At 33.1% G+C, this 25,544-nt stretch overlaps 1 protein-coding gene across 2 annotated transcripts in view; it reads right to left on the minus strand.

Annotated features, from left to right (window-relative positions):
* Positions 1-25,544, minus strand: part of SGCZ (sarcoglycan zeta) — a gene marked incomplete at both ends in the record, with an annotated part of 453,998 nt that overhangs the window by 16,646 nt on the left and 411,808 nt on the right. For both annotated transcript variants that reach the window (XM_081269704.1, XM_081269703.1), the window contains one exon: positions 946-1,018. In XM_081269704.1, coding sequence (XP_081125830.1) covers positions 946-1,018 — 73 coding nt within the window. The remainder of the gene's footprint in view (positions 1-945; positions 1,019-25,544) is intronic.

Below are 25,544 nucleotides of genomic sequence, written 5' to 3' on the forward strand. Positions count from 1 at the left end.
TCATGAAAATTTTCTATTTTGTTTTTATTTGAACATTTTTCTGCTTATCCATAGCTAAACAACAGTCTTTATGAAGTAAGTTTTTTTTAAAAATATTTTCATTATGTTTTACAAAAAAGATACGGTTATCTAACTTAAAATGCAACTTCTTTTTCTTGTTTGTATTATTATTTTGAATTTTAAAAACAAAAATGCTGTAACAACTAGGAATTTTATTTACCTATCATATATTAATTACACAAATAATTATCAACTCCCAAATGTTAACTTATTTATTGAATTAATGATATATATGGAGTGGTTGCCTCAATTTTTAAATTTCAATTTTCATTGGCAGTTATTGTGATGATCTTGGGGCTAATTCCCTGTGAGGCTGACATCCCACAAGGTCCGGGGTAGGAAAAGATCTTATATGTAACTGTGTCTCTTAGAAACAGCATGATAATAGAAAGCAGCTTATTTTACTGGAAATGACTAGACTGAGGGACCCATCATAGGTCATGAGTTCTTTTTCTGATAATGATTCCCATTCCTTTATGTATTCCCCCTCTGTATGATACTGCCTCGTCATTTAGAATCCTCACCTGGTCTCTGCTTTCCCTAATTCTATGCCCATTTGTGTCTTTATGCCATTACCTGGATCCGATTTTTCAACATCCTTATATTTTATCAGTCATTCTCTCAACTTCCTCAATAATTGTCTTCTTATTTTCCACATATATTTTCCACATTACATTTTCATTGTAATCATATTAGAAGAAAATAAGGAAGTTGTTAAAATAATTCACATTTTATCTCCTTTGTTCAAATACTTGACTATTTAGTACAGAACTAGGGAGTGTCATATGAGTACATAGCAATACACTATTTTAGTTCTTCATATATCAAGGACAACCACTATTGATGGAAACTACAGCACCAGGGGTGAGAAGGACACTTACTTACCTGAGATCTTGAGATGGTTCTGCTCTGACATGAGGTGTCTCCACCGAGTGCCCAAATACTGCTCCTTCGGTGCCTGGAGGCAGCAGAAATAAGTGGTCAGAGCAAGAAAGTCCATAGACACATTCGATTTCATTTCTATTTTTATACATCAAATATTCTTCCCAAAATGGGAAAACTGGAAACAGGAGTAGATAAAATGAAAGAGAAATGATGGAAGAGGAGTACAGAATAGTGAAGAACCAAAGAAAGTCAACCTAAATATCTGTTAGAACTCTGTTAACTGCTTTTAAGATGACATTACTTATACATTGAGACTGAGAATTTCTACTTTCTGGTCAAAGAAAAAGGACCCGTTTATTTTTCCAGTGCCTAAATTCTCAGTTAAGTGAACTAGAGGGAGGGACAGGTCAGTTTTGATTTCTGTCCTCCTACAAATAGTAGGGTAGGGATGAAAGTGTAGAGGGTGAGCTCCAGTGTAGCATATTACTAGTTGTTTAAAGTCAGGTCTCATGGGGCATTTAGCAATATAGCTTTATAGTGATCATCAAATGATAGAGAACGTATCATATTACTTTGACCCCTCTGGAGTTAAGGCTCTATCTAAAACCATGAGCTACTTTAGTTCATTTCATTATAGCTGAATTCATATGGGGTCACAGATGTCAGAAGAGGTCACGGACTCTAACATCTGCCTCAGCAGTTGAATGACACTCCACATAAACTTTCACTTACTGACTCCATTTGATTTTTTTTTCAGACTTAGAGCTTCTCTGTGCTTTAACTGAACAAAATGGAATGATTTTCTTCTTCAAAAGCCAAGTGAAAAAATTTTTTTAAAAGATATTGGTAAAAACCTTTGTATTTTTGTGATTTTTCACAAGCATTTCAGATCATTTCCTTCAGATTAAACTTTAATTTCTTTTTGTCTAATATTCTTAAAATGTCTATATGTAAGAATGTCATTCCTGTTCCACAAATACCTTCAAAACTATTTAAGTATTACAAGGCAATTCAAAACTATAAATTTTAAACCTACAAAACAAACCTGTTATTGCTTAATGTGAAGGAACACATAAAATACATTAATTCCAGTAATCAAGGATGAAATTGCAGCTAGGAAAGTACAGCTAACATTTTGAGTTTCTTAAAAAATAATTGGCCGTGTTGGGAAATGTATTAGAACCACCTGATGATAGCTTTTTTAAAAAATAGCAAAAAGACCTTGATCCTGAGTCACAGAAGAAGGTTTTTTTTTCCCCCCCAAAGATTGTAACAGAATTTCATCTGTTTTATGGCTCTTAGGACAAATTAAGACTCTGCTGTAGTAAATTACTAAGATTACAGATTCAATTTATAAGTAAAAGTTATTGGCATTTCTGGACCTTCTGCTGGGTTTTACTAGGTTTTTCTTTTTCCCCTTAAAATGGAGCATGTAGTGTAGGGCACATAGTGTTTATCATTTTAGTTGTTTTCACAAATTTAGAAGAATTATGTCTGTAAGAGCATTTCTCTTTCCAGTTTGTAGGATATTTTATCTCTAAAAGTGGTAAATTTCTTAAGATGAGTCTTTAAATGTAAAATAATAGTTTGAGATAAATCTCTACTTTCGTGCTTTTGATGGGATGGCATTTGAAAGAACATTCCAAGGTATAAGTTTGCAGATCTGCAAAGAAGAGACTTTGACATTTTAAAATGAAATATAACTTCCAGATAGGTTATTTATCCATGTGCAAGGTTCAAAAACTAATTTCTACTATTGTATGATTATGAAAAATTCCCAATGAGTAAGAAATGTAATTAAAGGATGGCAACAATACTTATTTCTGAACACAGGTTGGCATACATAGTAACTGGGCACAGATTGTATTGGGGAAAATGAAGATAGTCAAAGTTTAAGTTTTCAAAGAAGATCAAACAATTATACAGGTCTCGATTCTAAGTTTCGATGTAGAAAGGTATTAATGATTTTTAAAATATTCCTAAGGAATTAAGTCTACAATCACATCATTTATGGGGCTAAGTTGAAAACTGAACAAAACATCATAAATAACTAAATGCAGATATCTAGATGACGAAAAATGTTGTTCTCACCCTCCCTGCTGATGCCAGACTTACAAAAATTAATAGTTGTCAAAGATAATCTTGAAGGATATCAATGAGGAAAAATAAAAGCCACCTGTACCAGATTTGTACTATAACAGCTGAAGACAATCAACAGTAAAAAATAAATCTCTCATGAATGGGAAATTTTTACAAACGTCATACTGTCAGGTTTGTCAGAATTGACAATAAAAATACAGGATATTGGTAGCAGGAGATGGGAGATTATAGGAAAGGTTTACCTCCCAGTAGCTCCTTAGCAACAGAAATAAAAAGCAGGAAGACTGCTCATCAAAGAGATGGATAACTAAGAGAATTCTCTGAAATTCAGTACTTGACAGTAAAAGAAAACATAGAGAAACAGAAAGTTGGAAAATTCAAACATTATATAAGAAACAATATGTTAGAGGCAATCATGAGTTCAAAGCCAGCCTCAGCAAATTAGAGAGGCCCTGAGCAACTCAGCAAGACCCTGTAAATAAAGTATTAAAAAGGGCTGGGGATGTGGCTCAGTGGTTAAGCACCCCTGTGTTCAATCCCAGTAGGAAAGAAGGAGGGAAGGGAAGGGAAGGGAAGGGGAGGGGAGGAAAGGGGAGGGGAGGGGAGGGGTGGGGAGGGGAGGGGAGAGGGAGGGAGGGAAGAAAGAATATGTAGATAGAGATAGAGATGTGCCAGCTTGGCTGGTGGGAGCAAAGAATAGTGGAGAAAAAAAATGGATTTGCAGGAACCTATGGAATATAGAGGGAGGCTGATCTTCATGGGCCCAGAGCCAGAGAGGGAGGTTGTTGAGTTAAAAAAAATAAAAATAAAAATTTCTCAACAGATATTTCAATGTGAATTGGTTGCCAGTGGAGAACCATTTGTAAGTGCTATACCATGGGGAGCACAGAAAAAAGATCAGCAACTCATAAAGGAAGTTGCCACCCTCCCAGCAGTCACCTATAATGGGCTTCAGAGAGACTGACCAGTGTGACTGAAATAGGTACAAAGAGATTTATTTGATCCTTGAGGATCCTTTGTATGAATACCAAGGGAAAAGAGCTTTCTTTGTTGCTGGCATCCCATTAGAGATATTGGGAAGATGTCAATAACAGCTGGACAGGATCTTCTGCACTCCAGGGCTGATACTGGGTAATTCAAATATGAAACTGTGGAGGGTTATATCCTATACCTTAAAGTTGAATTTATCAAAAGCACCTGAGACCCAGAAGCCCAGCAGAGATGAGTATCTTCACAGCAACTGGGGGTATGAATCAAATATCAAATTCCCACCAATAGAGTTCTAATGGCTAGTCAGGATTAAATTCCAAATGGAATTTGTTGAGAGCTTGGAACTTTAATTTAGAACTTGAAACTCCACTAGAGGAGCAGACAATTTGTCAACATTTACTAGTCTAAGACACCCTATACTGGAAAATGGAAAGCTCAGAGCTTTGGCTCCTAGCCACAACCACAACCAGCTTTGGCTCCTAGCCACAACCACTGGCAACTATGTCAGAAACACAAAGATGTTAAACTTTAAAACCTCTGGCCATTGACCTAAGGGTAATAGAGCCAAAAATATATACAAAAATTAAAAATTCATCCTTGCCAACAATTTAGACCACCTCAGTGGAAACAAGCTATTTACCTCAAGTTAAGATTTTTAACCTTTATATTCTTTATTCCTCCCATTGTTTTACTTTTTACCTTTAATTTTTCAATTTTTTTCAAATTTAATTTCATCATATCTTATTGTTTTTAATTTTGCAAGATTGTGTGTATGGGGGGTGTTCTCACTGCATGGACAGGTCTGAAAAGATACATACTTTTTTTCATATGATTTAACTTTAATTTTACTTGTTTCTTTCTTCACCTATTTATTATCTAAACTTGGTTTGAATTAGGTGGGGTAAAGTATATATTTGTTTGAGTTGTTTCAATCTTAATTTGCTTCTATCTTGGTTTCTGTTTTTTACTGCTTTCACTTCACTCTCTTTTCTCACAGCCTACTTTTCCTATTGACTATTTTTCTTTCTAATTTTTATTAGTTTTAGTTAATTTTTACTTCTCCTTTATTGTGATGTTCTGATATCTAACTTTGGCCTCTCCTCTGTCCACTTTTTAAATATTTCAAATTTTTTCTTGCCTTACTACCCCATTTTCCCTTCATTTAAGAAATTATAATCTCACTATTTATAGAATCTTATGATTTATGTAATTTCTATCCCATTCATGTTATGATTATTAATTATTAGTGGTTGATGTATAAGACATCTGCTGTTTAATGCCTGATTGAGTTCATGGATATTTTAGTTGGTGCTGATGTCAAATAGTGACCCAAACTTTACTATTTAGGTGGCAATTGGTGTTATAGATGCTTAAGCAAGTACTGGATATTTATCTTAAGGCTGTACATCTGTTGCTAACATTAGCACTACTCCCGGCTAAAATTGACAGAAAAGTGATTGGGGCGCTTCAAGTTCACCAAGTAAGATGCTGAAGCAGAGCAATATCCACCATTTTGTCAAATAATAGCAAATATCACCCAAAATAATGATCTAGCCCCACCCAAGTCCCAACAATACCTCAACATACAGAATAGGGAAGATAAAATCCCAAAAAAACAGGACTCAAGGAAGAACAACCAGAGGAGATCCTCAGGTCACACCTCTGGACACCTACTTCTACATCAGAAACAGAGAGAAGTCCCACAACAAAAAGATAACTATATAAGTGAGTATATATATATATATATATATATATATATATATATATCCTTTATGTATATATATTTTTTATTTTATTTTTTGTATTTGTGTGTGTAAGAAGGGGAATCCATTTCAAATGATGTGCAAGTGCAACTTCTGAAAACATGAGGAAACAGGCAAACAAATCTCCCCCCAAATTCCCAATATCCCAATAAAGGATCACATGGATATTGAAGGGGATGAAATTACAGAAAAAGACCATAAAAACTGATCATTATAATGTTTGATGAAATAAACTAAGATCTCAGAAATGAATTGCAGCAAATATAGCAAATGAAAGACCATTTCAATAAAGAAACAGAGATAATGTTAATAAACCAATCATTAGAAATGAAAGCCATAATGAATTAAATTAAAAATTAATTTTAACGCATCACCAATAGATTAGATTGCGTAGAAAAAAGAACTTCAGGTCTTGAAGTTCTGTCCTTTACAGTGTATGTGAACTTGAATAATCAGTATACAATAAAGGCAAAAGAAAAGATTATGATCAGAATATACAAGAACCCTGGGACAGCAAGACAACAAACCTGAGAGCCATTGAGATGAAAGAGAACATAGAGATATAGTCTAATGGCAGTAAGTGGATCTTCAATGAGATTGTAACAACAAAAATGTCTTCTCATGTAAGAAATGAGATAGACATCCACATATGGAAGGCACATAGGAACCCAAATATGAAAACCTCTTTAAGACACATCATAATTAAAATGCCTTACATAGAAAATAAGGAAAGAATATTGTAAGTTGCAAGAGATAGACATCAGGTTATATTTAGAGGAAGTCAATAAGGCCCACTTTTGTTTTCTCAACTCAGATTCTAAAATCAAGTAGGACATGGAATGACATACCCTAAGCTCTAAAATAAAACTGCCAGCCATGCTTGTTATATTCTGCAAATATATCTTTCAAAATAAAAGAGAAAATAAAAAATTTTATGACAAAAATAAGCAAAAGCATTCATGACCACTAAGACATCACTACAAAGAATACTGCTCACAGATATACAAAGATATGCTGCACACAGAGAAAAGCCAAAGCAAATCCTAAAGCTTCCAAATATATGAAAATCACTAGAAGAGCAACCAAATAACTGGAAGTACAGATGAAAGTAAATATAACAAAGAAAACAAAATGACAGGATATAATAAACACATATCCATCCATGATGACTTTGAATAGAAATGGTCTCAACTTCCCAATTATAAGTTATAGATTAGGATAATGTAGTTTTAAATTTTTATTTGTTTTAATTAGTTATACATGACAGTAGAATGCATTTATGTACTTTGATATATCATACATAGATGGGATATAATTTCTCATTTTTCTGGATGAACATGTTGCAGAATCTTATTGGTCATGCACTCACATATGTACAGACAATAATGTCTGTTTCATTCTACTATTTTCCCTATCCCCACATCCCCTCTCCTTCTCTACCATCACTTCCCTCTACCTCATCTATGGTAATGCTATTCTTCCCTAGTGCCTCCCGTCTTATTATGAATTAGTATCCGCATATTAGAGAAACATTGGCCTTTGGTTTTGTAGGATTGGCTTATTTTGCTTAGCATGATATTCCCCAAAGCTATATGTGCTAATAATTTATATATGCCATAATTTTACTCTTCTTTAAAGCTGAACTAATATTCCATTGAGTATATATCCACATTTTCTTTACCCATTCATTTATTGAGGGGCACCTAGGTTGGTTCCATAGTCTAGCTATTATGAATAGAGCTGCTATAAACATGATGTGGATGCATTACTATAGTATGCTGATTTTAAGTCCCTTGGTATAAACCAAGGAGTGGAATAGCTGGGTCAAATGGTGGTTCCATTCCCAATTTTCTGAGGAATCTCCACACTGCTTTCCATAGTGGTTGTACTAGTTTGCAGTCCCACCAGCAATATATAAGTGTATCTTTTTCACCAAGATTGCCATTCTGACAGGAGTGAGATGAAATCTTAGAGTAGTTTTGATTTGCATTTCTCTAATTGCTAGAAATGTTGAATACTTTTTCATATATTTATTGATCAATTATATTTCTCTTCTGTGAAGTGTTTTTCAGTTCCTTAGCCCATTTATTGATTTGGTTATTTGTTTTACAATGTTAAGTTTTTGAGTTCTTTATATATCCTAGAGATTAATGCTTTATTGGAGGCGCATGGGGTGATGATTTTCTCACAATCTGTAGGCTGTCTCCTCACTTTATTGTTTTCTTTGCTGAGAAAAAGCTTTTTAATTTGAATGCATTCCATTTATTAATTCTTGATTTTACTTCTTGTGCTTTAGGAGTTTTGTTAAATAATTCAGATCCTAGGCTGATGTGGTTCTAAATGAAATTCTGGCATATTGCATACAAAAACATATTAAAAAGATAGTGCACCATGATGAAGTGGGATTCATCCCAGGGATGCAGGGTTGGTTCAACATAAGTCAATCAATAATCATAATACATCATATTAATAGTCTTAAAAACAAAAATTATATGATAATCTCAGTAGATGCAGGAAAAGCATTTGACAAAATACAGCACACCTTCATGTTCAAAACAACAACAACAACAAAAAAAAAAAAACACTAGGGATAATAGGAACATACCTCAATATTGTAAAAGCTATAGATGCTAAACTGAAAACCAGCATCATTCTAAATGGAGAAAAAATGAAAGCATTCCTGCTAAAAACTGAAACAAGACACGGATGTACTCTTTCACAACTTCTATTCAACATCAACCTTGAAACTCTAACCAGAGCAATTAGACAAAAGAAAGAAATTAAAGGGATACAAATAGGTAAAGAACTCAAACTATCACTATTTTCTGATGACATAATTCTATATCTAGAATATCCAAAAATTCCACCAGAACACTTGTAGAACTAATAAATGAATTCAGCAAAGTAGCAGGATATAAAATCAACCCCATAAATCAAAAGCATTCCTATACATCAGTGATTAATCCACTGAAAGAGAAATTAGGAAAACGACTCCATTCACAATAGCCTCAAAAAAAAAAAAAATACCTGGAAATCAATCTAACAAAAGAGATGAAAGACCTCTCCAGTGAAAACTACAGAACACTAAAGAAAGAAATTGAAGAAAATTTCAGAGGATTGAAAGATCTCCCATGCTCCCAGATAGGCAGAATTAATATTGTCAAAATGACCATAGTACTGAAAGCATTATACAGATTTAATGCAATTCCTATTAAAATCCTAATGACATTCTTCATAGAAATAGAAGCAGAAACCATGAAATTTATTTGGAAAAATAGGAGACCCAGAATAGCTAAAGTAATCCTTAGCAAGAAAAGTGAAGCAGGAGACATCACAATGCCAGAACTTAAACTATACTACAGAGCTATAATAATAAAAGCAGCATGGTATTGGCACCAAAATAGACATGCAGACTAATGATACAGAATAGAGGACTTAGAGACAAACCCAAATAAATATGGTTATGTCTTACTAGACAAAGGTGCCCAAAACATTCACTGGACAAAAGATGGCCTATTCAACAAATGATGCTGGCAAAACTGGAAATCCATATTTAGCAAAATGAAATTGAACCTCTATCTCTCACCATGCACAAAAATCAACTCAAAGTGGATCAAAGACTTAGGCACTAGAAAAGAAAAAAATAGCCCCCAATCTTCACCATGCCAGCCTAGGATCTGATTTCTTTGGAATAATGTATTTTAAAAACACAATTCAACTATATGCTGTTTGCAACCACATCTCATAGGCAGAGACACCCAAAGACTGAAAGTAAAAGTTTAGAAAAAAATACTCAGTGTAAATAGAGTCCAAAAAAATTAAGAGTAGCTATTCTCATGTTTGACAAAGCATATTTCAAGCAAAATTTTATCAGATTATACAAAGGCTACTGCATACTGCTAAACAGAACAATCCAACAAGAAGATATAATGATAGAAATATATATTCCCCAAATGTCAGTATATCTAATTACATTGAAAAATACTTCTTGACATTAAATCTTAGACTCCAATAAAATGATACTAGGTGGTTTCAACACACCCTTATCACCAATAGACAATCCATATAAATATAAATTAAATAAATATACCTCTGGCTTAAATAACTCTATGAATCAAATGGATGTAACAAACTACTACAATTTTTTTTTATCTCCCAGCTGAATTTACTCTCATCTCAGCAGCTCATGGAAATTTTTCCAAAATAGAGCATATTCAAAGTCACAATATAATTTTTAGAAAATACAAAATAAACAGAGATATAATTCCATGCATTTTGTCAGATCATAATGGAATGAAACAAGAAATCAACAGCAAGAAAAATATTAGAAACCATATAAACACATGGAGACTGAACAGTTCTCTTTTAAATGAATAATGGATAGTAGAAGAAATGTGAGAAGAAATCAGGAAAATTTTAGAAAAAAGTGGGAACAGAGATACAACATATCAAAATTTCCGGGACCATATGAAAGCAGTTTTAAGAGAAAAATTTGTAGTTTTGCACGCCTACATAGAAAAATAGAACCTAAATAAGTAAGTAAGCTTATGCTCCATCTCAAGGCATTACAAAAGGAAGAATAAACTAATTATAAAATCAGTAGAAGACAGAAAATAATTAATATCAGAGCCAAAATTAATGAAATTGAGAATAAAACATACAAAGGATCAATGCAACAAAAAATTTATTCTTCAAAAAGGTAAATAAAATTGATGAACACTTTGTCAATCTAATGAAAAGAGAGAGAAAAGACCCAAGTAAACACAATTAGAGATGAGAAAAGGGAAATCTACCACGCGGCCTGCGCAGTGGTTTCATTAATGAGGTTCTAGGCATAAAGTTAGTTAGAAGAGATCGAAATAAAACACACAGACCAGTTACCTTATTTATATTGCTAGGTCCGAGACGGCTCACCTCTCTGGTTCCCACCTCTAGCCGCCCAGCAGGGCAGCGAGGATTACTCAGGGCTAGCAGGAGAGAGAGAGAGAGAGAACACGCCGGGGAGTAGCCTTTTATTGGGGAACAAGAGATTCAGGGGAGAATTCCATCCAATGAAGGTTGAGGGGGGCTGCACTCCAAGGTCAGGGTCAGTGATTGGGTCCCCGGGGTCAGTGGTCAGGCACACCCCCACACGGATGGGCTCTCTCATCAGGAAAGGGTCGGGATAGCTCCGACACAGCCAGAGCGCCTCAGGCCCTTAACGGGAGTCACCCAATCACGTGTCAGAATGGCCCACAACAGGGAAATAACCACAGACACTTCTGAAATCATTAGAAAGAGAATCATTAGAAACTATTCTGAAAATTCATAATCCAATAAACTAGAAAATCTAGAAGACATTGACAAATTTCCAGACACATGTGACCTGCTCAAATTAAACCATGAGGATACAGAAAATGTAAACAGACCATTTTTAAACCAAGGAAATATAACAAAGAAAAGTCAAATAACAGAAGAACTCTCTTTTGAGTTATATCAGATGTTTAAGGGAGAACAAACACCAGCCTTTTTTCAAAGTATTCCACAAAATTAAAAGACAGGAAACCCTCCCAAACACATTTATTAAAGCCAATGTAACCCTGATACCAAAACCAGTCAAAGACACATGAAGGAAAGAAAGCTGCAGACCAATAGCCCTGATGAACATAGATACAAAAATCCTTAATGAAATATTAGCAAACTGCATTCAAAAACACATCGAGAAGATGATACATTATGATCAATTGTGTTTGATGCCAGGGATACAAGGCTGGTTCAACATATATAAAATATATAATTCATTACCTAAACAGTATAATGAAAAACAATCAGATGATTATCTCAAAAGATTCACAAAAAGCTTTGGAGAAAATCCAGCACCCATTCATGTTAATAATGCTGGAGAACCTACAAATGAAAGGAAATTACATAATCATCATAAAGGCTATATATGACAAATTCAAAACCAACATCATATCTCACACGTGTGCCAAGCAGGCAATGGAATTTAGGTTCCTCTGCATGAAATGTTCTGGCTGCAGAATAAAAGCTAATAAAGAGAAAACATGGAAGAAACCACAGGACACAGGAAGTAATTTTAGAATGGGGAGGGGGATGGACCGCTCTCCAATCTTAGGGATCAAGCTTCCACACCAGAAAAAGAGAGAGAGAGGGAGCCCACACTTGCTTTATATATATGGAGGAACATCAAAGGTTTTTCATGGAATGTTCTTTGCCAAATAAGTAAGAGGTGGGCTGTCCGGTTCCCAATCAGTTATGCCCAACTCTGGAGCTATGAGAGCTGTCCCATGAGTAGAGCAGGGATAGAGATCTCAGGCCTTTGACAGTTAGGATCCTTCCCAAGGGGAGACCTAAGTACATAAGCACTCAACCACTGAACCACATCCCCAGCCCTATTTTGTATTTATTCAGAGACAGGATCTAACTGAGTTGCGCCTCACCATTGCTGAGGCTGGCTTTGAACTCGCCATCCTCCTGTCTCAGCCTCCAGAGCCGCTGGGATTATAGGCATGCACCATGGATCAGTACTGAGTAAATAACCCTCAATCATCATAAACATAATAAGTCATAGCTTCCCACAATCATAATAAACAGAGAAACACTAAAAGCACTTCTGCTACAATCAAAAATAAAACAGGAATTTCACTCTCAGCACTTCTATTCAATATAGTTTTTGAAATTCTAGCCAGAGCAATCAGGCAAGAGAAGGAGATTAAAGAGATACAAATAGGAAATGAAGAAGTTCATTATCTCTGTTTGCTGATAGCATGATCATATATCTAGAAGACACAGAAGAACTCCATCAGAAGACTTCTAGAAATAATAAGCAAATTCAGCAAAGTAGAGGTATATGTGATCAATGTTCATAAATCAATAGCTTTCCTGTATTCTAGCAGTGATTCTTCTGAGAAAGAAATCAGAACTCTCCCATTCCCACTGGCTCAGAAAATAAATAAACATAATTCTTGGGAATTAATATAACCAAGGAGATAAAAGATCCTTGCAAAGAAACTACAGAACATAGAAGAAAGAATTTGAAGAAGATATTAGAATGTGGAAAACCTCCCATGTTCTTAGATTGGCAGAATTAATATTGCCCAAACTGTATCACTACCAAAAGCAATATACAGATTCAATGCAATATCTACCAAAATACCAGTGATCTTCTTCACAGAACTTGAAATAGTAGTGCTGAAATTCTTTTGTAAGAATAAGAGACCCAGAATAGATGAAGCAATTCTGAGCAAGAATGTCAATGGAAGAGGCATCACAATTTCTAGTCTCTAATCTTAACAAAGTATTAAAAAAACCCATAAAAAAACAAAGCAAGCACTGAACTCCGTGGTGCATGCCTGTAATTGCAGTGGTTCTGGAGGCTGAGACAGGAGGATGGTGAGTTCAAATCGAGCCTCAGTAATGGTGAAGAGCTTGGCAACTCAGTGAGATCCTGTCTCCAAATAAAATACAAAATAGGGCTGGGGATGTGGCTCAGTGGTTGAGTGCCCCTGAGTTCAATCACTAGTACAAAGTAATAAAACAAAACAAAATAAAACAAAATCCATAAAAAATGAAGCAAGCTGTACTTATGTTCTTAGACACTGATTTTGTCCAGCTTTCAAAACCTCAGTAATCTGACCCTATCTACCTGTTTTGACCTATTTTCTTATACTCATCTATGAAATATTTTTACTAAATTTCCCAACTCTTAAGGCAAATGAGAGTTCTTCATTCTCTAAATGAAGGGTTTACTCTTGATAAAATTCATTTGGAATCGATTATATCTCTTCTGAAAAGTTGTATTTTTAAGCATGTATGTTTCTCCTCTTAGGCTAAATTTAAAAAAAAAAGACATTGTTTATATGCTACTATATTTTTGACATGGCACAGTGTTTTGTTAGTGTTAACTAATTAATAAATATTGATAAAGATTGATATTTCAAGGTTCTTCTTCAAAGCTTTAGTTATTCTGATTTTTACTATAGTTTGATTTATGGCACGTGCATGTCCCAATACCCACATCAGAAACTGAGGAAGCATTCTGAGATGCCTTTTCTTGTTCAGTTTATTAATGCACTTAATTTCACAGTTTTGATATCACTTATATTATCTGCCAAAAAATAACATACTACTGCCAAACAATTTTCCAAAACTTGAAGTTGACTGTCTCATTTTAAATGCTCTGGGAAAGCAATTGTCTAAATAAGCCAAACCAAATTTCAGAATAGAACAGAGAAGAGCTCACATCTGCCTGAAGAGGTGGGCAAATTAATGAACACATAATCTCTGTTCATCCTTCAGGGACTGATTCTAGATTATTTATATTTTTTTTTCTGTGAAACATTTTCTACATCTTTGAGCTCTAACTCTTTCTTCCCAACTTCCCCAGGTTCCTAAGAAAATTGCCAGTATAGGATTTGTAATATTGCATTACAATTTTCTTTAAACTCTTTCCAGAAACTTAGGATTCTTGAAAGTAAAAGACTTTATCTCAATCAAATTTGTATCCTTAAAACTGTCCATAAATTATAATGCATAAGAAAGTATCAGTAAATGAAAAAGAACAGGAATGAAAGCAATAATAAAAGCATGGAAATATTTTCTATTTTGACTTTATATGCAAAACATACTAAGTTTCTGTTTCCAAGTATATTTATTTGTTTAACCTTAACAGAATTTTGATCATTAACCTCAGGTATCAATTTTAATTTATTGAAATGGTTATTATAAGTCTAGTCAATATTAATCGCTCTAGTAAAACAAGAACATAGTTTTAGATGGTTCTTTAAAAACAAAAATCATCATACTGTTCGTTTGAGACTGGAGCATAATTGCCAAGGATTCTACAAAGAAGTCATTTAAAAGTCTATTTTTACTTTTCATATTTAAAAAAAAATGACTCAGGCATTTATCTTGGATGCTAAATCATGTCCTCTTATATACTTCTAAAAGTTTCCAAAGGGGATCAGTGTTTCCAATGCGACCAATTTGATCATGGACTGGAACCTCCAAACTATGAATCAAAATAAATCTTTTATCTATAAAAAATAAAGTTAAAAAGAGATAGAATACTATACAGCCTTTTAAAATCAGAAAATTCTATGATTTGTCACAAAGTAGATGGCACTTCTGATTGTGTTTGCTGAAGATGGACTACTGATGGCACAAAATTTTCACTTAACATCATGTTAAGTGAAATAAGCAACTCACAGAAAGCCAAATACCATATGATGTCATTAATATGTGGAATCTAAAAAAGCTAGTCTTGTAGAAATAGAGTAGAAGATTGTTACCAGAGACTTGGGTCAAGGGAGGAATGGGAAAAGAAAGGGAATAAAAGGGCACAAAGTTTTAATTTGACTGGAGACATAATTTTAATGATCTATTATACTACATGGTGACCATTGTTAATAAAATATATTGCATATTAAAATTTTCAAATAGATTTTTTCACCTCAAAAACTAAGTTGGTGAATTGATGGATATAGATGGATATATGTCAAATAATTGACTGAATATTTCTACAATGCATATATAGATCAAACCACCATATTGTAATACGCATACATAATTATCACTCAGCAATTAAAAATAAGTTTTAAATTTTAATAAAGAAAAAGTGATAATGGAAAAGTAATTGGAAATTAGGTGGAAAACACATTTCTTCAAGGTGAAATATATATCAAAAATAAATTATGTGTCACAAATAAATACATTTAGAGGGCTGGGGATGTGGCTCAAGCGGTAGCGCGCTCGCCTGGCATGCGTGCGGCCCGGGTTCGATCCTCAGCACCACATACCAACAAAGATGTTGTGTCCGCTGAGAACTAAAAAATAAATATTAAAAATTCTCTCTCTCTCTCTCTCTCTCTCTCTCTTTCTCTCCCCTCTCTCTCTTTAAAAAAAATACCTTTAGAATAAACTATATCAAGATTGAAAATGAGATAGAATTCTTTCTTGGTTATATTGGTCTCGAGTAGCTCGTGTTTTAAAAGGATTTATTTCTCTTCCCATTTGAAGGTAAAGGGTCTCCACTTGTTAATTATATTCATGCTTTAATAAACTAAATAATTAATAAATTTTAAAATCATACATAAAGGGCTCAGTGGTAGAGTGCTTGCCTAGCACATGCAGGGCCTTGGGTTTGATCCTCAGCACCATGTAAAAATAAATAAACAAAGGAAAAGTATTTGTACATTTATAGCTAAAAAAAATCAAAAAATAACACATAAAGAAAACAAGAAAAATACGTTATTTTCACATTGAATGTTAACCCTAATATTTTAGTAGAACCAACATCTTAGGAAAAAGCTATATAAGTAATACCACTTCCTCTATTCTAAAAATTAAAAACTAGAATAGTCAACCTAAGCTTTCTTCATTTTCTTTTCATATACATATTTTTAGGAAATAATGAGCAATTCCAAGGTCTATAATAATTATTGGGATGTCACTTGTCCTTTGACATGAAGAGAATTCGGGTGTTTAGAGAATTCTGAGTGGAAGTTTGTGCCATGTGTAGTCCATCTTCAGCAAACATCATCAAAAGATTCTATGCTTGTAGACTTATTAAAGTATCAATGACTAACCACTTCATTTTAAATGCTCCTGCAAATTAAAATATAAATACATGAATTAATATCTTGATAAAAGTTGAGCTACCAACTGAGACTATTGTCCATTATTCATTTTTGTTGTTGTTTCATTTTGTTTTGTTTTGTGTTTGCACCACAGAGCTATCTCTACCACAGAGCTATCTCCTTAGTCCTAATCTTGATTGAGTCAGGATCAAAGATGCTCAGTTTTACTGTAAAATATTTCATAACTGATTAGTTCTTGCTAAGATTTAGAAGATTAACACCAGATTTCTAGGTGAATTATCTTTTTACCACGTTTAAATAAATTCTTCAGAAGCTTTGAAAACGTTACTGTGCACAGGTGGGGACTGGTGGGGAGTGGCTGAAGGACATCATTCCAGGTGTGCCTTTAGGGTTTATATTTTGTTCCTAGTGAGCAGACATCTCTTTCTACTTCTGTGTTGCTCTGTCCTGAGCAGCCTTCCTCTGCCACACCCTTCCACCATGAGGTGTTGGAGCTCCTTAGCCCAGAGCAAGAGGGTTGGCTGTGTATGGACTGAGATCTCTGAAACCATGGTCCCAAAGAAACTTTTCCTCCTTTAATCACTGTTTTCAGGTCTTTTGGGAACAGCAACAAAAAGCTGACTAAAACAGAGAGGCAAACACAATCTCTGAAAAGCATATTGTTTGGGGCCAAAAAAGAAACAAAACCCTTATGCTTCAATGTTCATGGTTTTCTACACAGAAAGTCCAAAAGAATGTACAGAAAATTTAATAAGATTAATTAGAGAGTTACTTTGACTTACTCTGAATTAAGAAGAATTTAAGAAAAGTTGTATAAGCTCTTGATGGATGAATTATTAAATATAATCAAAACAAATAAATTTTAAATATTGGTGGATTATAATATGATCATACCTTGGAAGACCTTAACATAAGATTAATAATTTCCCCCGATATTTTACTATAGTCCCAATGAGTTAATCAACACTATTTGATGGCATTGGACAAGCTGATTCTAAATATACACATGTGTGTATGCACACATACACACAAGAATGTATATATGTAAATATATGTATGAATATTAAGAATTATACAGCAAACTGTATATCCCCTGCACAAATATGCAGGTAGAAATATTCTCCTGACCAGATAACAACACTTCCTGTAAAGTTCTAACAGTACCTCCATGAGGCTTCAGCAGAGCTAGAGGAATAGACAACAGCTTACAAGACAGCCCAGAAACACACCAAAAAAATTACATCCATATAAAAACTTAATTTATGGCAAAGTAACTATTGAACACAAGTTACAAAAGAAACTATTCAATAAATGAGATAGGATAATTAGTTATACCTACGAGGGACATAAAATTGTATTTAATGCCATATGTAAAAAATGAATATCAACTGGATTAAAAATGTGAAGGGTAAAAATTATAAAGTGTGTAGAAGACAATGTGAGACAACATCTTTTGACTTCAGGTTTGAGAAGATTTCTCATTAAGAAAAATTATAATTTGATCCAATGAAATGAAAAATAATTATTGCTCAAAAACACTTATGCTTCAATGTTCATGGTTTTCTACACAAAAAGTCCAAAAGAATGTACAGAAAAAGAAAGCAATCTTTGACCTTGCAGAAGATATATTCAATAGTTGACATAGACTTCTTACCAAAATGTACAAAGAATGCTTAAAAACAATAAAAAGACAGATAAACCAGCATACACTAGCTAATAGTTACAAGAGCTAACCCACAGAGTTTAAATAACCAATATCCATCTCAGGTGGTGAGGTGGGGGTGCTTAACTCATTAGTAATGAGGGAAAAAAAAAAAGTGAGTTAAAACTGCACTGCGGTACCAACAGAGACTCTCTGGTCTTGCAAAACCTTCAATATAAATTTCTTATTTCTTATCAGAGAGTAAGTATAATTTCTTAAGAAAAAATATATAAAAAGCATTCAGAATGAAACTTATGAATTTGACAATATTAACACAAATTTTTTTCTTAATAGCAAAAGACACTATAATTAAAGGTAAAATAAAAAAAATAGAGCCTAAGCATATAAAACAATTAACATGTAGAAAGTATAAATGACTCCTATAAAGCAATTAAAAAGCAAACAAACAGCTTATTAGAAAAGAAAAAGACAAAAACATGATTAGGCAACTCTCAGAAAGAAACTGAGTATTGGATACATATAAAAATGATATTATAGAGGAAGCACAAAGAAGATGTAACTTTATATAAATCTTTATATGAAATATTAGAAAAGTTATCATGTCATTTTGTCTTGTCTGAGATAAAACACTATTCACTACTATTCTCCATTTTAGGATCATAGCAAATGGATGCCATTATGTGGGTGTTTGGAAAATGGCAGAATTTATCAAAACAGAATCCTCACTGAAATACTAATGAAAATAAACAACTCCCTCTTTAAAGTAGTCAACTATTTATTTTAGGTAAGTGTTTTAAAATAGCATGGTGTGTCTTACCAAGTTTCCATGCTTGTTTCAAATTATAAGAATTTTTGTTATCAATTCAAGCAACTAAAATCATACAAGAAATGAGAAAATAAACATCAGACCCAGTTAGGTAAGTTTTCTATTCAGTTGTATTATTGTGTAACAATGCTTATTTTTTCAGTTCACTACACAAAATGACACAAATAATATATCATCCTTCCAACAGAGTTTCACTGGAGAAGACACATGAAGACTAAAAAACTTGAAATCCAGGTCAATTTGGTACCTGCTTCCCTACCAAGTCGATTACTTAGTTTGAAATCTTCATGTTCTATACCAAAAACTTAAAAAGCATTGTTCTCATTTCCTCATAGAACTGTGTAAGATTTTTTAAAATATTATATAATATTCATAAATTTACATAGTATCCATATATACATGTATCATGCTACAACGTATGGTTCCCAAATACTTAGCATTATTGGTATGTCTGATCAGTTGAAAAGATGGGAACATATGACGATTCAGGGACATGAAAATTTTCATGCAGTGTTGATTATGCCACAAAATGATAGAAACTTATTAAGGTTTCTCTCCTTTGAACAAATAATTCAATTTCAAGGAATTTATTCTAAAGAGATACTTATATATGGTCATACAAATTTAGCTACAAGGAATTTGATGATAACCCTATGAAGGGGAAAAAATCAAAATGCTCAATGATAGGGAAATATTTAATAAAGTATTGTGATTCAATAAAATAGAGTAAATTTAGCCATTTAAAATACACTGCCCAATAGCATGACTTAACAATGACTATTAACTCTCCATAAAGATATTTGTAATATCTATGTTCTTTAAAATTTTTTTTTATTTGGCCATTTTAGTTATATATATATATATATATATATATATATATATATATATATATATATATATATATTAATGGGGCTCATTCTGGTATAATCATGCATGCACAGACTATAATTTGCTCCTTTTCAATCACTTTTTCCCTACCCTCCTTCCTATACCTGTTCATCTTCCTCTAATCCACTGGTTTTTCTTCTATTTATCTGTTGTTTTTGACATTTTATTGTGTGTGTCTTTATATGTGTGTGTGTGTGTGTGTGTGTGTGTGTATGTATGTATATATGTGTATATATATAAAGGTGAAATTCACTATGGCATATTCATATATGTCCAAAGCATAATTTGGTGAATTTTATTCCACAGTTCCTCCTCCCTTTTAGATCCTTCCTCTACCCCATTAATTCCCTTCTAATTCCAGTTAGCAGCCATATTTTCAAGTTATAGTCAGCTTCGCTTCTTTTCCTTGTATTTTTTGGAACTTTCTCTTCTTCCTTTCTCCTGTGAGAAACTCAAAATAATTGTTTAATATACAGAAAAAAAAATAGAAAACATTGCCTCACTTAAAGACTTACTTTGATACAGAGAAAAGTTTTATAGACCTTTTCCTAACAAATGAGTCAGCTACATCAACAAAATGTTTGATTCTTAAGAGGTAACAATTACCCAATATAATGTCACCTTAAATATATGTTGTTATTTCATTTAAAGATAAATGACTTTGTAAATCAATGTCATCTAAGGGTAGATCAGAGAGTCTTGAGAGATTACGAGATTTCTGTCACCAAATGCTTAAAGGGAGAATGAGCATATTACAAACATCTGAGAGCAGACATAAACTTAGTTGGAAAAATGGAATGATGAATATTTAATAGAAATTTTAAAGCTAAGATTTCATGATATGTGTTTCACCTGTTAGATAGTAAAGTAGTGGTAAATAAAATAGAATAGCCACTGAAAATTCATTCTAATCAACTTGTCTTAAAACACAAATTACGAAGGATAATTATACTCATGATCATGGCTAATGTTTACTGAATACTTAGTACTTCATTGTGATAAACTCTGAAAAAAATGTAAGTCAAGTTCTATAATTATTACAGTAAACTCTAAAATAAAATAATCATAATATCTCCATTTTGCAACTGAGAAAATGGAGGCACAGAGAGGGTGAACAACATACCCAAAGGCATACAGTCTTAAATGACCCAAGGCTAGAAAAAAACGCAAACTAGGTAAGAGTTAGAACACAAATATTCCCACTCTTATTTCATTTCTATTTAATTTTTTATGGTACTGGGAATTGAATCTAAACACATGTTAGGCAAGCATTCTACCACTGAGCAACAGACCCAGAACTTAAGTTCATTTATTCAAAATTATCAATCCTGAATTCAAGGAAGTATGAAGCTGGTATTAATTATTCCCATCCTTACATCTTCCCACAGCTCCCAATTTAGAGAATAAAAAAAAATATTTGATGAAATAGATATATTACAATTAACATGGCAGGGAGAATAATGCTCTCTCTCACCTCAAAGATCTATGTAAAATCTCTGAAATCTGTGCATCTGTTCCCTCACAGGCTAAAGGGAATCCAAATGTCAAATAGATTTAAGATGGCTAAAGATAGCATCTCAAAATGGGATTCCCCTGGATTATACAAGATGGCCACCAATAATTGCAAGGATCATTAAAGATAAATGAGAGAGGCAGATGTGGAGGAATTGGAGACATGTTAGCATAAGGTATTGGCCTCGTATTGCTGGCTTCAAAGATGTAGGAAGACATGAGAGCCAAGAAATGTGAAGAGAAAATGTCTAGAAGCTGGAAAAACAATGAAATGGATTATTTCAAAAAGGAGAATGGCAGAGACTGTGACTTTAGTGCAGTGAACAATGACTTAAAACTTCTAACTAACCCCTAGCACTGCAGTTAATAAATTTATCTTTCTTAATTCATTCAAATGTTGGCAATTATAACAGCAGCAACAGGGAATTAGTATAAGTAGTTAGTAATTGCAAAATGTAGACAACTCATTCAAGTTTGCAATCTTTTATCTCTCTCTCTCTCTCTCTCTCTCTCTCTCTCTCTCTCTCTCTCTCCCTTCCTTCCTCTATAGTGAAGTGAAAGATTACTCTAGTTATTATTTCTATGAATGTGAACATGGAAATTCTATCCAATTTACACAAAGCACACTGTGCAAAACCCTGCAGGTGAAATTAGGAGTGAGATATATTTTGGCATACTCCAGCAAGTTATGTTTAAAGACAATGGTCAGTCTGATTAATGAATATACAGTTGATATACAACTAAAATTTGTGGGCTGGGATTGTGGCTCAGAAGTAGAGCACTTGCTTAGCATGGGCGGGACCCAGGTTCAATTCTCAGCACCACATAAAAATAAAGGCATTGTGTTGTGTCCATCTTACAAAAAGATTCTCTCTCTCTCTCTCTCTAAAAAAAAACAAACTAAAATTTGTTATTTCTCATTGCAAAAGACTTTTTAAATTTTAGACAGAGATATTACTGTTTTTTTAAAGTGTTTATAAAATCTATCAGGCATAAATTAATATCTCTCATTGACATTGATAGGCATGTCCTAAAGTTAAAATTTACACAGCTACTTCAAGATATAGCACTTGCTCTAGGAGGTCTCTCTGATTTAGTTGAAAAGTCAGATATCTAGTTTTTAAGTATGCTCATTCCTTTCCTCCTCTAACATTTTCAAGCCTACTAAATAAATCTGATTGAAATAATAGCCTAGCTACTAAATAAATCATGTCCTAGAAGCTCTCCTTCCTATAGAAATTCTTTTTCAGGATCTGAATGTGTTATATAAAAATACATAAATGGACACAGATAAAATGAAGTGGAAATGAGATGGGGTCATAAGTGAGGAGACCCAGGTCTAATTCCTAACCTGTGTATATTTCCTGCAAATTGCTTAACCTGATACACAATTTGCCAAATGAAGATAATAACACACATTCCCCTAAATACTATGGAGTAAGTGAATTAGTGCAAATGACTGTACTTTGTCAGTGGCAAAGGCTATACCAATGCTATTAATCTCATCATTTTGATTTATTATTGCCATAATGCTTTATCTTGTCTTAGAATGTAATATGCAATATATTTCCTACAATTATTTTTCTTTTTACTTCCCTTCTTATACTCTTACATTATTTTTCACTTAAATACCTCTGGATTATCTAATAAATTGTTTTTATTACGTTGGCCTGAATATAGTTCAGTGTTACATGAAGTATTTAGCAATTTTATAAAATTATGTCTATATTAGAAAGGGAAAGGAAAAAAATAATAAACAATTAAATTTAAATCACCTTAATAGGAAATACTATAAAAGTAAGAAAGTCATTTCATTAATACATAATATTAAATAATGTCAATTTTTGGTTCTAATAATAATAATTTTCAACATTTATTGACCACTAATTGATCACTTTTGGACCATGATTCAGACATGATGCTTTCCATGGTTTGGCTCACCTTAAATCCATGAAAAGTAAGTGATGTGTTTTCACTTATTGCCTCAACAGTTACTGATGAAAAACCAATTAACTGAATTGTCCATGATTGCTCTTCAAAAGGGCAGTGAAGTTGTAATTCAGAGGCATGACATTTTGAATCTCTCCATTTATATTTAGTCTTTTTTAATCTCTTATATTACTTTTTCATTAAGAGACTGATATTAGTGTTTCCTCTCCAACTCTCTCTTGGTTAGTATTTAAATGAAATATCTTTTCCATCATTTCACTTTCAATCCATTGTGTCTTTGGATATAAAGTTTATATCTTGCAGAGTCATGTTTGGATGATGTTGTAAAGTCAAGTTGGATTTTTTTTTTCCAAAATATATTCTGCCAGTGCTGCCTTTTCCTTGAAGACTATATATGCTCTAAGTAGTTGCTGGTAAGGAAAACATTCTTTTGCCTGTTTTTATTTTGCTTCCGATGTGTCTTAGAGTTTCTTTCCCCTTCTTTTCCCCATTACAGATTTCTTTAGGTTTAATTGATGTTTTAGAGTGACACATTTTGATTGCTTTCTCATTTCTTTTTGTATATATTCTACAAGTGTTTTTCTTCACCGTTACCTTAAAGAAGGCATTAATCATCCTAAATATATAACTTGGAATTAATGTGAATTTAACTTCAGGCACATACAAATTTCTGCTCTTGTATAGTACCATCTTCCCCTTCCCCCTCAATTTTTGGTGTTATTAACAAATTCTATTTGCATATATTTTTTTTGTTTCTAATAACAATATTATAATTATTCAATGTACTTCTCTTTTAAATCCCACCTATATATGGAATTAGAAACCATAATAAAATAACACTTTTGTTTTGCTCATGTATATGCCTTCTTCCAAGATCTTTATTGATTTACAAGGAGTCAGTGTCTACAGTCACTTTTTTTTCAGCTTGAAGGACTCCTTTCAGCAGTTCTTATGGGGAGACCTAGGGATAAAACTCTCCCTCAGCTTCTTAAATCTGGCAATGTCTTAATTTTTCCTTCATTTATGAATCACAGTTTTGCAGAGTATAGAAATCTTGATAGACAGTTTTGCCTTTCTTTGGTAATGTAGATATGTCATTCCCATTGCATTGTGGCATCCATCAATTCTAATATTCTTACTGAGGATCATCCTCATATGTGACAAGTCCCTCCTGTCTTTCTGCTTCGGATATTCCTTTTGTTTTAATCTTCATCAGTTTGATTATAAAGTATCTCATTTTGCTTTGGATTCATTATATAAAGGTTGTTAAGTTTCTTCGATATGTATATGTATGTCTTTCACCAAGTTTGGAAAGTTTTAGGTCATTATTTCTTCAAATATTGTTTCTTTCTCTCTTTTCGCGGATTCTCACATTGCACACATGGGTTCCTTGGTGGTGTCCCATACATCTGTTAGGCTCTATTCACACATTTTCATTTTTTATATTTTTCTGCTCCCCAGAATCAATACTTCCATTTTTTTTGTTTTCAAGATTGTTGATTATTTCTTTTACCTGCTTAAATTGGTTATTAAACTTCTCTAATGATTTATTTTTTTCATTTTAGCAATTTTGCTTTCCAGATGCAGCATTTGTCCACGGATGCTTTAAGATGACCAGAATCTAGAAAGAGCTGGGGTGGGTCAGGGAAAGCACCAAGCTTCCTTACCATTTTGAAGTTGCCTTTTACTCAATTCAGTGTTTATATGGATGTTGTAAACCTTTGACTCTTTTTCAGAGTCTTGACAAGTTGGTTCTGACAATTTCTACTTTTGTGTGATGTTTCTATTAGAGAGCCTGAAGCTGCCTACTCCCTCAACTGACTAATGTAAAACTCAACGTGCATTTAAAAATTATCACAACATTACATTGAGTTATAAGATTGTGTAACCAAATTACTCCCTTCTAATGCTCATTGACTGGCTAATGAATGTATGTAGGTATTATGACACAGCATATGCTCTGCATATCACAATTTTGCTTTAGTTTATATGTTTATATACAATCATCTATCAGAGTGTAATGTGATCTAATACATTATGATGTATAAAACATGCTTTTTTAAACATTCAAAGTGTTACCATAGATTTTTTTTTTTTTTTTTTTTGCTGTACAAGCAGGGAAAACTGATACAAATGGAATTTGCCTATACATTTGTGTATACTGCATTGTCAAGTACAACACTTCCTTTTTACTAAGTGCAATGGTAACTACATTTGTGCTTAGAATTTATTATTTTATTATTAGAATATTATTTTATAGACTGGTTTCCTGTTTACTATATTTCAAATGATTTTTATCCTTCATTACA

The sequence above is a fragment of the Spermophilus citellus genome, assembly GCF_964194105.1.
Source record: "Spermophilus citellus genome assembly, chromosome: 16".
NCBI classification, from domain to species: Eukaryota; Metazoa; Chordata; class Mammalia; order Rodentia; family Sciuridae; genus Spermophilus; species Spermophilus citellus.